Raw genomic sequence first — 16,883 nt, 5'->3', positions numbered from 1 at the left:
TTCCCCGCCGCGCTCCCGCCCCCGCCGGGGCCGCTCCGCCAGCGGCCGCTGCTGCCGGCGAGCGCTGGGAGGCGGCAGCGAGTCCCCGCCGCGGGATCCGCTTGGGGAAAGCGAGCGGGCGAGCGAGACTTTTACCTTTTCTCTCTTTTCCCGTCCTCGCCCACCATGCCGCGGACGCCGCTGCCCGCCGAAGGGGAGGCGGCGGCTCAGCCCGGCGCCCTTCTCCTGAGGAGATGAGGGAGGCGCGGCCGGGCCGGAGCCAGCGCGACCCGCGCCTCTCCCCCGTACTGCCCCCTCCCGCGTCCCCGACCACCATGAGGGAAGAGAGAGAAGCCGCGGCCGCCTGCCCCCACGGACCCAGCAAGCCCCCGCAGCACTGCCCGCAGCCGGACGGCGGCGGGGCGGCCGCCCCCCTGGCGCTCCCCGGCGGCAGCGGCAGCAGCCCGGAAAGCCTGCGGAACGGCTACGTGAAGAGCTGCGCGACCCCCCTGAGGCAGGACCCCCCGAAGAGCTTCCTCTCCCTGCTGCTGTTCCCTACCGCCGCCTCGTCCTCCTCCTCCTGGGCTCTGCTCAGCCTGGGCGCCCTGGCCGCCGCCGTCCTCTCGCTCTTGGCCTTTCACGGCGGGGGTAGCGCCGGGGGCCAGCAGGACGGGAGCAGCTGGCGGAGCCCCCGGCCGCTGCACGCCTTGCTGTGCCTGTCCCGCTGCCTCAGCCCCCTCTTCAGCATCGCCTGTGCCTTCTTCTTCCTCACCTGCTACCTCGCCGCCGGCAGGCGCGGGGAGCACGGCGGCGGCACGACCCGCTGGTGGCTGCTGGCGCTTCCCGTGTGCTGCTACTCGGGGGACTTCGTGGCGCTGCAGTGGCTGCTGCCCGCCGAGGGACATGAAGAGGAACCCCAGACCCTCGGCGAGCCTCAGGTGGTCCTAGGCAGGCTCCTGGCGGTGCTGGGCTCGGTGGCAGCGCTGACCCTGCTGCAGAGCTCCCTGAAGCTGCGCCGGAGCCTCCTCGTCTTGGTCTTCTCCAGCCTGGTGTGGCTGCTGTCGCTCACCACCCTTCACTCGCTCCCCCCAGCCCTCAGACCGCTGCTGGCCAGCTCGGTTGGGGTGGCAGGCTGCCTCCTAGCACTCTGTGGCGGAGAGCACGGCATCTTCTCGGCTCAGAGCCGAGGAGCGCACCACCAGCATCATCACCACCCACGGCTCCCCAGCGTGGAGGAAAAAGTGCCTGTGATCCGACCCAGGAGGAGGTCTAGCTGCGTATCCTTAGGCGAGACTTCGGCCAGCTACTATGGCAGCTGCAAAATGTTTAGGAGACCCTCGTTGCCTTGCATTTCCAGAGAGCAGGTAGGTGTCTTCGAAACTGGAAGGAGAAACTTCCTGAGAAATGAACGCCACTTGCTTTTCCTAACTGCTGTGTATGTCTCTGCTGGATGCCTGCTAACTGGCAAACTCCTGTTAGAGGAACGGAGGCAAGTGTTACGTCTGTGGGTTTCTCGACTCTGTTCTGCAGAATTGGTATAATCCTTTCTGTCTGTATAGAAGCTATATCATAATAATGTATTTGCTATAGGACAGAAGGTTTGCTCGGTTTTCATATGATCTTAAATATTAAAAAGTAGTTCCTATTGATTAGAACAAACCACCAAACGAAACATGTTCAGCTATCAGATACCTTGCTGTTTTGTTTCTTTTCTGAAGCCCAACACCTCCTCCGCTTCTGGCAGACTTTATGAGAGAAAGAAACCACAGCTTTCTAGCTGCTTGGCGCTTCTGGTTCTTCCCATTTTTCTGTCGACAAAATGATTGTTGAGTGCTAAAGAAGTACCAGTTTTTGAGGGGTATTATTTATCAAATGTTGGCGTTGTTTGAGTGGCAGCTGTCCCTCTGCCTTGCAGATTGCTGTGTCTTGTTTCTCTCTGTCCTTCTCGCCCTCTTTTCCTCGTTCCACGTAAATTAACGTTAGGTTTGGGTTGATGAGATTTAAGAAACTCCTTTTTACTGAAGAGAGAGCTGTTCAGCAGAGTCTGGAGGGATTCCCGAAACGCTCACTTTTCTTGAATGGAACTCTGTTGGTTTCTACCTCCCGGAAAACTTTTCAATGAGTCTGTTTTTTTGTAGCGTAACCCTCCATCTGTGTGTGTGGAGTTTGTTTTTATGTGGGGAACTTGCACGTGAACTGCAAGTACATCGAGTTGTGTCGCCGGTGAAACTGGCCTGAGGCTGCTGCAAGTGGATTATCAGACCGTTATAGGAGAGAGAATAAGGGGAGTGTATTTAATAAACGTGCAAAGGAACAGTTTCTGAGAAGGGATTGTTGCTGCAGAGGCCCCTGTCTACTTAAGGTTGTGGCTGAAATCCATGGATACTAAATTAAATTTTCTAATTTTGCTTTGACGTGTATTCCTTAATGCACTTCTTGTGATTGTCAGTGAAACAGGTCTGAGAAAATACGAGGTGAATCTGAAATGGTGAGTGGTTTTCAAGCATTTATTTCCCTGCATTTGCACAACAGAATAATACAGCGGTAATTGTTTTTGGATAAAAGGTTAAATGCAAGTATGCTGTAACAGCCTTCAGAAATAATTTGAAACTTACTGAATGAGCTATCTAATGCATACTGTGACACAAACATTAAATTACTGTACTAGTGTTTAAGGTATGTAGGGAATATTGTGTAGTAATTTACTTTCTCTGTTCCCTTCTGGATAGTAAATGCTGTCTTTCTGCCACATTTGTCTGCAGTACAAAAACTTCAGAAAATGTGGTTTCATTAACCTTTCTAGATAACAGAAGATACTTGTTCTTATGCAACGTACTAAATGCTCCCTTTGATATTTGGCTCACTTCCTAAAGGTATGCGCATATTTCAAGTTAAGGCATTTATTATTCTTTAAGTAACATCATAAATGTCAACCATAACTAAATACATAGAATTTATTGGCAGTACTTAAATCATACGTGTTCATGATAAAATGTAACTGTTTGGTAGACTTCCAGAATTTGATATCTTTGTTATCACTAGAAGTGAACAGAAACAACAAAGAGATCTGAAGTTCTTTGCTTTCCTAATAGTCTATTATACTTTACAATAAATATTTGTCCTTTATGAAGCAGAGTTTAAGTGGTATTCAGAGATATGCGTTTTGCGTAGCATTTTATAAGCATAACACAGGTTAAATCCACTGATCTCCTGTCTGACTTGGAGAGAGATCAGACATTGCAGAGCTGATAAAGTGTCAATTGTTTGGGTGGGGGGAAGAACTAAGTCCATAATGTGTGACTTTATTTGAATAAACACTACAAGTTTTTTTTATTGCTTTCTTGAAACAGAAGGAATGTGTATGCACTTAATGCTTTCCAGAGAGCATTTATTATACGTGTTTTCTTTAAGGACTAAATGCACATTTTGCAGATAATTTTAAAATATTTCAGTATTTCTTTTGTAGTATTAATGTTATAAGAGTGAGTTCAATGAGCATTGTTAGGAGGGTCGGCAGAGTACAAGGAATGTGCTGCAGGTTCACCGTGACAGGAATACTTTGATGAATGAGAGCTAAGTTGCTATTGTGATTCTATTCAAAGTATTTTGTATGATTGTTAGGAACCTCTTGTATGCAGAGGTTTATATGAACCTCTGCAAGCAGGGGCGCTTAAGAACAAAAAAGGCAGATGTATCAAATCATAGAATACGAGGTTGGAAGGGACCTCAAGGATCATCTGGTCCAACCTTTCCTGGTGAAAGCACAGCCTAGGAAAAGTGGCCCAGCACCTTGTCCAGCTGAATCTTAAAAGTGTCTGGTGTTGGGGAATCCACCACTTCCTTGGGAAGGTTATTCCAGTGGCTGATTGTTCTCATTGTGAAAAACTTTCCTCTTGAGTAGATTTTTAGTTGCTCTTTGAGGAAAAAAGGGAATACTAGTATTGACCTTAAGTTTCCAGATGCTTGTTGTTTGAAATTGTCGGGCTCTCTGTCTATGAGAAAATTATTATACTGACCTGACTGTTCTTTTTCATAAATAAGATCAAGCCAGAAACTGTAAGGGGTTTGTGTGCATGGAGGGTGAGAGTGGGGACAACACACAAAGGTATGTGCAACCAGTAGTGTGTGCACACTGGAACTGGATGGAGCTATTGCTCTTTTCTGGGGTAGAAGTGGAAAGAGGCCCTGTGAGCACAGTCCTGTAAATGCTTACTAATTTGAGCAATCCTTATGACAAAGATTTAGATTATTGCTTTCTGTACTTGAACAGGTACGGCAGCTATAAAGCTGGAAGGTTGATAAAATTAATTACCTTTTTCTTACCTTTTATATGAGTGTTCATGCTTAGTTTAGCCACCAAAGTCTACAAATTCATGCTGTGTATGGCTTTTCTGTAGTACATGTGGCTACCAATGTAGTTTGAGGTGGTGGGAAAGAGTTTTGAATAGATTATACTCACATAAAAATTTAAAGATTTACTTAAAAGCTATTAAAAAAAATTAAACATACACATAGAAGGAAGCAATGTGACTAAAATCAAGAGTTAAAAATTATGCAAATACAGTGTCTTTTCTGAACTACTACATTAACACTTATCCTGCTCACAGATATGCATATGATTTTAGCAGTAAACAGGCTTTTTATATTCTTACTTCAGTATTTGCCCTGGACCTAGAGAGGAATTGCTTATTAGCAGTATGGCTGCAGTATTAATTGGTATTATAAATTTTGTGTAGATTATGTTTAGATTATATGTATTAATTGGATGCTAATCTCATAGCTGTACCTACCACTACTGGTATCAAAGGATTTATATTCATTGATTGTTGTCTATTTAGCACTTTGTTATTTTTCTTAATTCTTTTTCCCCCCACATGAAAGCTGTATACGAATTGGGAATCTAAAAGGTGCTTTTCAGTGTTGCAGATTTTCTAAACACTCTATGTCTGAAAAATATTGTAGTAAAAGCTATTTATTCTTTAACATGATGATGAATATGTATTTGAGAGCAAATAACTGTGTGTAGGAACTCATACATAGGAACTTCTCAGATCCAGAAAGAGTATGTGGTTTCTAAAATTTATATTCTTCCTTGAGTAGAGAATAGGCCTTCCTAATTAAATATGTAGGATGTGTGTCCAAAACAGTCTGCAAACAGAGCTAATACTTTTCCTAGTTACCTGACTAGGTTCAAACACATAGGAAGGCTGGGGTATTTCATGGATAGACTCCTTTCATGTTGCACAGAACAGTTGTCCTGTGGTTAGGTTGGTTGTTGAATTGACTGCCACCTTTCCCCAGTTTGTGTTCCAACCTATCTTGTACCTTGGAGCGTTAGCTTAGGAAGATCAGGACTTGATTTGAAAAGTCTAAAATACGTAACTTGAAATGAATGCAGTTCCTTATTTTCTTAGACAATTTAGATCAGTGTCACCTATTTGTGAAATAGATTATACTTTGTCCTTAAGTACTTGGGGGATAAATTTTCTAGTGCAGATACTGTCTGTTAATGTGTATTCTACAGTGTCTTAAAATTGTTACACTCAGATACTGCTTGCAGCCTAGTAACATGTGAGCCTTTACCTGTTGATTGCAGCTAATAACATAAAATGTAAGTCATCTTGCTCTGTATTTAACAAAATAGCTCTTTTGAGATTTTAAGTTATCCCCTAATGATTACAATGTCTGTTACCACAAGTGTACCTGCATGTCAGGATTTGTTTCCGTTGTTAACAGAATCTTCGTATTGGGTTTTTATTGTTTGTCTTGTGGGGAAAATAAAAGTAAAAATGTGTGTGTTGAGCTGTAAATGTAGTCAATTTCAATGGGATGTGACTGAATGCAGGGAATACACAAAGAGAAAGGACTACATGGTGAAAGCAACAGTCTTGGAAGACTGTTTTTCCAACCGTATTTAAGATATGTAGGATTATATTGTTTCTGTCTGGTTTTCTCTGACCCTGACAAAATGTTTTGCAGTAGTTGAAATGTGAAATAAGAAGACTCTTGGGAAGAGTTGCATACTTTTTCTACACACAAATATATACACCTTCTTTTTTTTTTTCATCCTGAAGTTATATTCTTGTAGTATTATACCACAAAGAAAGGATTACTTGAGCACGGTCTGCCCATAGAGACCTGTAGATCGGTCAGAGTTTAAGATGGTATCCTCTGGCAAAGTCACTGCCAGGACCATACTCTGGTTCACAGAGAATGACAAAGAATGCCCTCAGGGAGACTGAGTGCAGTTAAGAACTCTGTTAGCTAAGTTTACCTTAAGCCAGTTTTTAGATATCCAAGGCTTGGTGACAGCTCATGTTCTGGACAGAAAAGTACACTAAAAGCAGGGAAATAAACATGTCTTTAAATTGTCAGTGGAGCGAAGGGTGTTGACTGTTTCTGCAGGTGTGGTTTCTTGGCAAGAAAAGGTAAAAGGAGAAAAGAAGGAGATCAAAGACAACTGCTGTGGAAATATTGGAGAAATTTGGAGGAAGGTGAAGGTGGCATGATACAGGAGTGACCAGAGCGCCAGTAGGAAAGTAATGGAGGAAGCTGGGAGAGAAGGTTCTAAGAACTGTATGATCGACTGTGTCAAAGAAAACTAACAGGATAAATTGGATAAAGTACTAATTTTCAGCTTTGACTAGGAAGGTATTTTAAACTTACGAAAGAAAACTGTAGGGATGAGGAACAAAAGGTTCCTAGGGGAGTCTCTAGAATGGTAAAGAGGACAGCCTCCATGCTGCAGTTCATGAACAGTGTATTTTGTGAGGTTAAATATGAAAGGGAAGAGAATTACAAGGAGTCAGGTTTATTTTCCTGAGGAGGAGACTCATCTTTTGACACAGTGTATGTGTGTGCATGTATATGCCTGACAGTACCATCCTAAACTTGACCAACTGAACTGACTGAATACTATGGCCTTAGAACTTTCAAAGATACCAAATTCCAGCAAGTTTTATGAAAAAAAAAATGAGTGGCAAGTGAAGAGACCCTATGGAATATGCCCCAACATGGAGCAAGTCTGCAGTGCGAGCTGAACTTTACATAAGTAAATGTATTTCATGAGTGAATACCAGAACTGGGGGGTGGGAATTCTGTTAAAGCATGGGGCCTTACTTGACACTTGATAGGAAAGTTGTATTTTTAAAAAAAGCTTTTTTCCGCTGGTTTTAGTTTTCTGATACCTAAAAATGGAAACTTCATGCAGTCTTACCGTCATTCATTTGAACAAATTAACAAAGCCAACTCAGGTCTGGTGTTCAGAAACTAGTTGCTGAAGATGGGAAAGAGTAAATCTTGTACTTTTGTGCAAAGATAAGGATTGCAGACAGGGAAACTGGGAGATGTAGTCTGTTCTGTCATTGATGCAAAAATTTGTGGAGGAAAACAGATGAGAAAAACTACTGCCTGCCAAATAAGAAGGGAGAGCAGATCACAGGAGGTGCAAGCCATTGAATATTTTGCTGGGATCTCACCCATGTTTTTCAGGATAAAACTATGTGGAGAGAGAGCTGAAAGAATAGTTTAAGATGAGAATAAAGAAGAGTGAAAGGAAATATTGAATTTCAACATGCCTTTTTCAGTGGGTGAAAACAATGCTTAGCGAGATAGTATGACACAGCAGAGTAAATTTTGGTGGGGAAAAAAATAATAATGCAACTTTTCTGCAACTCAAATAGCAGGAATGAACATTTAAGGTAAAAGTGAGGGCTTGGATTGGTAAGGGCAGACTGTATAATATATGAGTGAAGATTAATGAAACATAAAAAGGATCAATAACTTTAGGGATCCAGTGGAAGTAAAAGCATACTAGAGCCTTCCAAACAGACAGGAACCATGGATGCTAATAAATTAGAGTTCACAGGGTAACAAGTCAACTGACAGATGATGGTATTTGGGAAGGGGAAGTGCAACAGAAACAGATCGGAGAGATCTGTCCTTAAGGAAGACCAGTTAAGTGAATGGCCTTATTGGCAAATGTGGAAAAATGAAGTGTTTTAGGGAACTAGAGACAACGTAACAATGAATGACTGCTGACATAAAATTATAGTTCCCAGAGTGGTTTTATATTTGAAAATGGATCATACAGCTTTGGGAAAGGACATAAATTCAGGCTACTGGTGACCAGGAGTAAGTTTTGATGTGTTGGGCCATCGCTACTTTTTCATAGCTTTTATATGTAGCATGTTCCTTTGAAACAAGTGCAAATTTACTGGAAAAGGGACAAAACAGGGCACAGATATCTGAGTGATTTTTTTACATCCCTCTGTTTGTTTGATAGTTCAAACCGGTGCTGCTATGCAATACATTCATGGCTACCATTGCTAACCTCACTTTGTACAGGAGGTGCGGAAAAAGCTGACATATTACCAATTAAATGACTGATTGAATGCCAATCCTGACAAGTTTTGCTACCCGTTACTGAGTTGCCAACCTTAACTTAGTGAAGGTATTCAGGTTTGCATAAAGGAACATTAAAGGCATATTTGCAGCAAATGGTCCATTTGTTGTTCATTTGATAAATGTTTGTTTTATGGAAAGTTAAAATGATCTTTTTCCTATATGATTTACTATTTTTAAGCTATTCAAGAAATTGAGTAGAAAATGTCCATGAGAAGCTGTATTTGGGTGCTTTGGGTTTGGTTTTAAGAGAGCTTCCCTTTTTTATGAGGAACGTTCTAGGGGTTTTTTTGTCTGAATTAGCAATACAGGTACATTGGTTTAGCTATATCTGTGCTGGTAATAGTAATTGAGAAATATACATGCAGTTTTAATTTGGGGTGAGTACTTTCAGTATACCCATAACGGCCGGTGCTGCTCCCCTGCCCCAGCAGAACTGTACCACTGTTAGGTAGTGATACAGCAAGCCTGTGTCACACCTGCCTGTTTATACCTATTTTCAGTACAGTTTTATCTGCAGAATTCACAATGTAGAATAAACTCTTCTGAAAGTGTGTGAAGCTTAAGGTTTGCAGAGGGAAGTTTTGTCAGTTTTATTGCAATAATAGCTTAACTATGACGCCCTGTGTAGGCACTGTGGTATCAGTGTCTCTTTTAGCCTTCGTTATTGGTCATGTTACATTTTCTCTTTGATTAGATTAAACCCTTTTAACAGGATAGGAGCTAAAGAAAAGGCTAAAAAAGGCATTATTATATCAGGCTTGCTGTCCATGTCTTTAGCATTTTTTTGTTTCAATGTGACCTAAAATTAAAGGCCTGTGTTTACATTTAGGATCTTTTTATTTTTCTTAGTCAGTTTAACATTACAAATTCAATCATAATGTATTTTCTGGGGTTTATTCTGTAGTTATTTTTCTTCTAAGCGTTGTTGCGTGATACCTGTTTGCTACTTCAGGAATATAATTTTGTGCCTTCTGCCTAGTGGATTCTCTTAAAGGATTTCTAAATTTCTGGGTACTCTTAAGTTACTAATATAGGATAAGAAGTAATTTTTTTAAGAACAGGTATCAGTGAGTTTTTCTAGTACTTTTTGGCTTTCCAGAACAGTTTCTATCCTTTCACACAAATTGCTGATGTTTTTCAACATGATGACTGATAAACACTAAACCTCAGCTATCTCATTGTCTTCTGTGTGAGAGCTGTATGGTGGCCAGGGAACCTGGCAGTGTGTGTGCTTTACAGAAGTGAACGGCTTCTTAGCTGGGCTTGTAACTTTGGAAGTGAACTGCCTTTTTGTGAGCTTTCTTGGAGGCAGGGAGTGATCTCTGTATTTATAGGACATCATTAGTAGTTAGTAAAATTCACTGTCATGCATATAGTTTAACAATTCAAACTTCAAAAAGAAAGGAATTTTTTTTAAAGAGACTTCTTAAGTGATTATTGTTTTGATTAACATCCGCACTAGCCTTCATTTCATTTGGTTTGCCACCTAGATAGTGTAATGTGTAAATGCACTCACAAGCTCTTGCAGTTCCATAGTATGCTGCACACTCTTACTCCCTTGGAATAGGATTATCCTCATTACATAGTATGAAATTAAATTTCAGTTAATTTAAACTGCATTTTTGTAGCTACAAGTGTTATCGTCTTAGATGTGGATAGTAGGGGAGGGAAATTTGTGTTGAAACCTGAAGGTGTGATTAGCAGGCTGAAAAAGTTTAGATCCTGCTGTGCCTGTGAAATGCCATCTGCTCTGGCACTGCCCTGAAGGAATTGGCTCAAACTGGAAGACGTAAAGGCACACTAGAACAATTTTACTCTTGAGCAGTCAGATCTGTGAGAAGCAGGCTTTATTTTGCTCAGGGAAAGATGAATGTTGATCTGGGTTATACTGTTTCCATTGAGATTGTGCATACAAAAGTGCATTGAAATGCAGACATACCTGCTGTGTATTGCTGCTTATAGAATGGGGTAAACAAACACAAACAGTAGTGATGAGAGGGGCTTGGTTCTTCCTAACATGTTGGTATAGGATAGAGCAGCACATTTCATGTCTTAGAAAATACAAACAAGCTTGTTTGTGCCCTTTGTCTCTCCTTGTTTCAACTAACTGCATTTTCAGGGCAGCATAGTATCCATGTGGGGATCACTGAAGCACGCTTACAAAGCAAATTTCAAATGAAACTTCCAAGGAGAGAATTTCAATTGATTACGAACATACATGTTTAACTAGGTGTCTTTTAGTCTCTTTTTTTATTATTATTGTGAAGTAGTAAGAAGCTGAGGAATGTTACTTAAGATTTTTCCAATGATTGATTAAATGTAGTATGTTTATCTGAAGTCAAAGTAAGTGGTTACCGTGATGTAAATAACAGCTTTGTGCTGTTATGGCAAAGCGTAGTTGGAAGTATTTTGATTACAAGTATCTGTTAATTTATTTTTATGTAGTTGTAGAAAAGTGTTAATTAGACTCTCTATAAGAGATACTGCCATGGTGAATAAAAAGTAGCAAGAAAGTTTCCATGCCATGGTAATATTGAAAATCTGATTTTTCCTTCTATTTGGAGCTTCTCATTGAACAAGTTTAATTAAGAAAGAATCGTTTAGAACAGCTTTTGTGTTAATGACCTGTCTTTGTCATCATTGCTTTTAATTAATTTATTTTTTATAACTGGCAGACAGTTCATTAGATGCCAAAGAATTTTTAAAGGAGCTTGAATATAATAGGTTTGCAAGTGATTTTCCATGATGTCAAGATGAAAGTTAGAAAATGGGAGTAGATGAGGAGAGACAGGTGCTGACTATTGCTTTTAAGTGTGGCCTGTTTTCAAATGAGAGATGAGACAATGACTGTCATATCAGAGACATCTGCAGAATGTTGTGAAGAAGAAAATATAGTGTTTCAGTCAGTGTGAAGGATAACAATTTTTTATGAAGACTAAAAATCAAAACTAATTAAAAGTCTTTAAGCTTCAGTCAGTCTTGTTAAAACTGAGTAAAATTCTGTGCTTACATATGAAATTTGTGTAATCCATTTAATAAGATCATTAAAGATAAAATTTCAGGACAAACTAATCTAGAAACTGGTGTTGTATCTGTAAATATGAAATCGATATCCTGTTCAGGAAAGCATCTTACAACTTTAGAAACGACTCAAACTGTGTCTCATAAAAAAAGAGATGCCATTTAGACATTAACTGCAAAAGAGAATGCAGTTTTAATAATGAACCTATAAAGGTATATAGTTAGTCTTACGTAATTTTTCCTGTGAGACTAAAATTTCATTGCTAAAGATCTGTAAGTCTTCTATACTTGTCTTAAAGGTTATTCTAGTAGGAAGCTCCCTAGAGTCAGCAGAACTCTTTATGCTTTCAAGTGGAAAAGAACATGTATTTAAGGATTGAGATTGTAGTTCTTACTTGTTTAAAAATTCACAGGGTTTAATTTAATTTATAACTTTAGCCCTCTAGTAGCAAGTGTTAACAATCACAAATTAATACATTCTTAAAGCTATGTTCCTTTCACCTGACTGATGATGGACAGGATTGGTGTGCTTTTAGAAAATGGGCCTTGAAAGTACAAGAAAAATAATTTCTCAGGACATCAATGTTCAGTAGTAAATTGCTTGCTTGCTTGTCTTTTTTGAACCATCATTTACCTTTCTCTTTCCTTGTCCTTACCTGTTTTTAATTTTATAATTATTTTAGCTTCTCTTCCTACCAGTGTGTTCTTTCTCCTTCAACATGTTACAAGATCAGTAACATATCTTGGTCCAAAATTACACGTATCTTTCAGCAAAGACATAAAAATGTTCTGGCTGAAAGCACTTCTTTAGAAACCTAGTAATGAAATTATTGTTTAAAAAACCCCACACTTATGTAGAACATTTGGTAACATACAATTTATAAAATATATTAAATATTTCCTTGCATTTACGGCATAAAAATGTTTCTAGAATCTCTTCAGTACCATGTAAATGTCCATTATTGAAGAACGATACATAAGTAGACTACATTTGAAAAGGTGTGTGCATTTATTTTGACATACTCGTACAGACCTTGTCCTTTACCTTGATACTATACAATATTGTAAAGGTCTTTGTTTTTTCATTTTATCATTTTAGTCCTGCAAGTTAGATGCAAGGTGCTTACTCGCCTGCTTCATTCTCTATAAGCATAACTGCAAATTTATTTGTAAGATCTGAGCTCTTAATATGTAAGCTTTTGCAGTTAGGAACTTACTCTTTGCTGCCCAAAGAGAATCTGTATGTCTGCGTGGTTTCAAAGCTGAAAACAGCCCTCTGTTTATTTCCTGGATAGAGGGGACAAAGGTTGTCTAGGTTTTTGGGTTTTCTTTTGTTTGTTTGTGTGTGTTTTGGGGGTTTTAGGTTGTTGGGTTTTCTTTTTGAGAAGACTAAGCCTTTAGCCATCTCGTTTATGTTTTGCCTCTTTCCTATTGTAAACAAGTGAGGAAGGAGAAATAGGAGTAGTATTAGCTCAAGTGCTGCAGCTGTAGCAAGAGTAGATGGCTGACTAATGATAATAGGGAATGAACTGTGCCTTAAAAAATAAATACTGAGTATCTTACTCCCTTCATTTCTCCATTCAAAATGGAAGGAAAGAATTACAGGATTTGTATTTGTTGATGTACCTTCCTGCAATCTTTGAGAGCTTTAAGAAAGCTTTCCCTGATCTTTATAATACTGAAATTCATATACAAATTTAATTGAAGTATTTCATTCTGATTACAGCTATGGTTGCAACAGGGCGAGTAGGAGCAGAGGAATATTTTCTGTCCTGATGTCTTGAGCTTTATTTGCCTCCACAAGGCAAGCAAATTTAACTGGACTTTTGTAGAATTTTCTTTTTTGAAGGAAATTTTGAACTTTAGTTCCAATTTTTGAGTAGTACTTTGTCTCAACGTGTCTGTTAGATTCCCAGCTGTGTCCCAGGTCTGTCTTTTTCTTCCCATGAACTCTGCTTCATTTTTTGAGACATTCTGCAGTGGTACCCCTGCCAATTACAGGAAGAGGGGTAAGCCAAGAAAAAAAAGCAGTGACTTCCCTGCATCTGTCTTGTCATGAGTGTCATTTGGGAGGTTATCTAGCTTGGTGGAGAGAGCTGTATTTTTCTTCTCGTGCCCCAGTCAGGGTATAGCTGGAGAAAAAATGTATATCGTGATGGTGGATTCCATAGTTGCTGGACTTGTATAAGGTGGATAACAATTCTGAGTATTGAAAAAGTACTAAATTGTTAGTAACTGGGTAGACTTCCAAGCTTTATAGAGGCTAGCCTTCTATGCAAAATGGTCTTGTTATGTATCAGCTACATAACTGAAATGGTTAAATCATTTGATGCCTGTGTTTATGTTTAGATAGTGCCTTCTGACAGAACTTGTATGTGGATGTTCCTCCACTTGGTTCTAATCCAGACATCTAAAACCTCATTTTATTGAGGATGTCCTCAGCAACCATTTTATGTTTTAGTTTTGGAGAACCTGTCTCAGCCTTGAATCCCATAACCTAAAGACATCATGTGGCTCATGATTTTTCTCAGGGATTCCTGATCAGCTGATGAGTAGAGTTGGGGTGGGAATCTTTTGTATCTCAGCATAAACCTGCAACAATAGTCTCACTAGCCTGTGTTGGTTTGCTTCCCTCCCCTACAGGGATATTTGGGTTCCTCAACATGCCTTGTGCAATCACAGGTTTTCTGCCTATCAATGCCTCTTCATCCCTGAAACTTCTTGATCTCTTTCTGGAATGTCCATGATTACATACCAGATAATGTATTTTTTTTTTCTGAGCTGGCTTTCCATTCCATTGAGGAACACAGGCTATTGGTAAAGGAAACATTTATTTCTTTTTTTCTTCTGCCCTCCTACCTACTGTGTGGGTACTGCAACATCAGAATGAAGAGTAATGCAGGTGTACGGCAAGAAGCTAAGAAGTGATAACAGAAGAAAACTATACTAATAGCATAGAAAAGCCTGCTGATGGAAACATCTGCATTTAGAGAACATCATTGCTGAGATGCTAACAACTAGTTAATTACCAACTAAGCAGAGCATCAATCATATTGTGAAACGTGGTAGCCCTTTTATGTTTCTTATTTCCTACAAAAGTATGGTGGCCAGTGCATAACTGCATACTGTTCTTCAGAGTTTTATTACAGGCCACTCATTTGCCTGTACCCCTGGACTTTTTGGATTAAAACTTCATATTTTGTGTTTTGGAATTTGGGTAAGTTATGATACTAGATTTTAAGAAGGTTTCCCAAGAAACTGGAGGATCCATGATGTATTTGAAAGAATGAGACTTCCACTTACTGGAAAGTCAGGGCTGCTTTAGATCTCCTTTTAGAGTGGTTCTAATTTGATATGAACCTGGCCTCATGAGTGAGTAAGCTTTTGTGAAAGAAATAGTGAAGAGTCCCTAATGTTGCCTCCTCCCTGCACCTTCACATTTTTGATACCTAGTTCTCTTTAGTGGCCAGGAAGCTGCTGTGACAGGTTGTTCTGGCTGCCTGTGGGCTGTCTATTTCAGAATGCTTTAGGGGATTTCCACTTAAAATTACACTGGTAGGCCAGTGAAGGTGGGAGACTTTTTTTCAGCAGTATGTCTCATGTGTATTTTGCCTTGGTGAAGCATTGCCTAAAATTTTTAAACAAAATATACTACTTCTATGTTGCCTTCTTGCTTTTTTTGTGCCCTGCAACTATTTCATAGTACAGAAAACCAGTTACGGTTTACACCAGATAAGCAACAATGTCAGCAAATAAAGGCTTTGTGCTTGTTTTGTCTTTATTCATGTCCCGAAATGACCCAAGTTCAAATTCACATTTAAAAATAAAACTTAAAACTGTCTTTTTTGCATGTGCAATATATTGTCAGAAAGGCCAGCATTTGCATTTTTTTAACAATTTTTTTCCACCAGAATCTGCAGTTTCCCTGCAAGATAGCTCACAGATGAGATCCATGCTCTACATATTTTTTTTGTTAAGCTCAAAATGTGATTTTTGTTTTCCTGGCTGTATACAGTAACTGTTCTGTGACAAATTTTTAAAACATGCTTCCTAGTTATATATGAATACACATCTTTTTGAAGTGAATGAGCGGTAGTTAGATGCATCCTCTTGATGTTTGTATCCAATTTACTTTGAGTATAGTACAAAATGAGGAAAATTCTGGAACTATAAAGCTAAAACCATTCAATGAAAATCAGAGATACGGGTAATTTGGTGTTTTATGTAAGATCTGCAGGTGACTAATTTTCTTAAACTTAACATGTGGCAGAAACTTTCAGTAGTGCAAACGCAAATTGAAAGATATGTTACGCTTTTTTAAATTTTAGATGATGTTTTCTTTCTCATGTTTTTCCTTCTCAGTTAAAAAGAAAATGCAATGTAGACAGCTACTGCAAAGGTGAGAAAATTAAAGAGGCACGCAGAAAACGCTATTGTAAAAGTTAATTTATAGATAGGCTTGGTTAACTGTGAAGATGTTAGTCAAGGGTTAAGCTCAGTATTTTTCGCTGGCTGCCGAGTGAAACAGGATGCAGTGACTACATTGTCAGACTGCTGGTGTGAGTGCAAACAGATGAGGAAATGCTGGATCAGGCACTTCAGCAACTTGGGCTGTTACCGAGGAAACCGCTTGCGTCATACTTGCCAGCAATTAGCTTACAGTTCTTTTATTTTTGATAGTGTTGCAAGCTGGACTCGACTGTTACAAAGGAAAAGACTGGCTTCATCTCAGACTGTTTGGTAGTGACTGCTGCTGTGGTGCTCATGCAAATTTGCAAAGAGTTACTTTGGATACATTGTAAAATTATTTAAACTCTCCAGCTTACTTCTCCAAAGAACACTGTAGTTGTGCTTGATTCTGAAAGATGTGCAATCAAATTTTTGTGATCTGTATGAAAATTTAACCTCTAAAGCAAGGGATTCTTTTCCTAAATACTTTTTTCCTCCGTTGATTAAAATTCAGTAACTTACAGTGGTTACCTAGCCACTAATATAAACCAGTTAGTGTTGCAAGCAGTATGTGTTTTATCTCAGAAAATCATCATGTCTTCTGCATTTCACTTACAGTGTAAACAAATTCACAGTAACTGCTTTAATATTGATGTATGTTGTTAGTATGAGTATTGCCTTATGGCTACTTATGGCTGGTTATTTTTTTACAGAAAAAAACCATGCAGTCACCAACAGGTTAAACCAAGAAGAGTGTGTGGAGTTTGTTGTTGTGTTGTTACACAGGCAAACACATAAATAAACTTGGATTTTAAACGGTGGCTAAAGGCTAAACTTGCTAAAATGCCAAAGTTAATATAGAATACGCTTGTGTTCCTGTGTTTTTGTGAACATTAAAAAGCTAACATATTTTAAATGTTTAAATACTAGGGTTTTCAAGTTACTTTGGAATAATTCTTCCATATAATAATACCCCTGCATTTTCTTCATTTTTAAAAGAATAACTTTGACAGTTCATCAGTTAGAGC

The 16,883-nt window shown here is 39.4% G+C and overlaps 1 protein-coding gene across 3 annotated transcripts in view; it reads left to right on the top strand.

Annotated features, from left to right (window-relative positions):
• The first annotated feature begins 45 nt into the window (after positions 1–45).
• The window catches only part of PDE3B (phosphodiesterase 3B), a 109,838-nt gene continuing 93,000 nt past the window's right edge, over positions 46–16,883 (top strand). For 2 of the 3 annotated variants that reach the window (XR_005106572.1, XM_037403092.1), the window contains exon 1: positions 48–1,343. Coding sequence is in view for 1 of the 3 variants with exons in the window: in XM_037403092.1 (XP_037258989.1) it covers positions 234–1,343 (1,110 nt within the window). In the remaining 2 variants the exon portion in view is untranslated. Of the gene's footprint in view, positions 1,344–16,883 lie in introns of all 3 variants that reach the window. The other variant, XR_005106573.1, reaches the window with a different exon arrangement.

The sequence above is a fragment of the Falco rusticolus genome, chromosome 10, assembly GCF_015220075.1.
Source record: "Falco rusticolus isolate bFalRus1 chromosome 10, bFalRus1.pri, whole genome shotgun sequence".
Lineage (NCBI taxonomy): Eukaryota > Metazoa > Chordata > Aves > Falconiformes > Falconidae > Falco > Falco rusticolus.
Note: the sequence above shows the minus strand (reverse complement) of the source record. Positions and strands in the feature narration are given on the sequence as shown.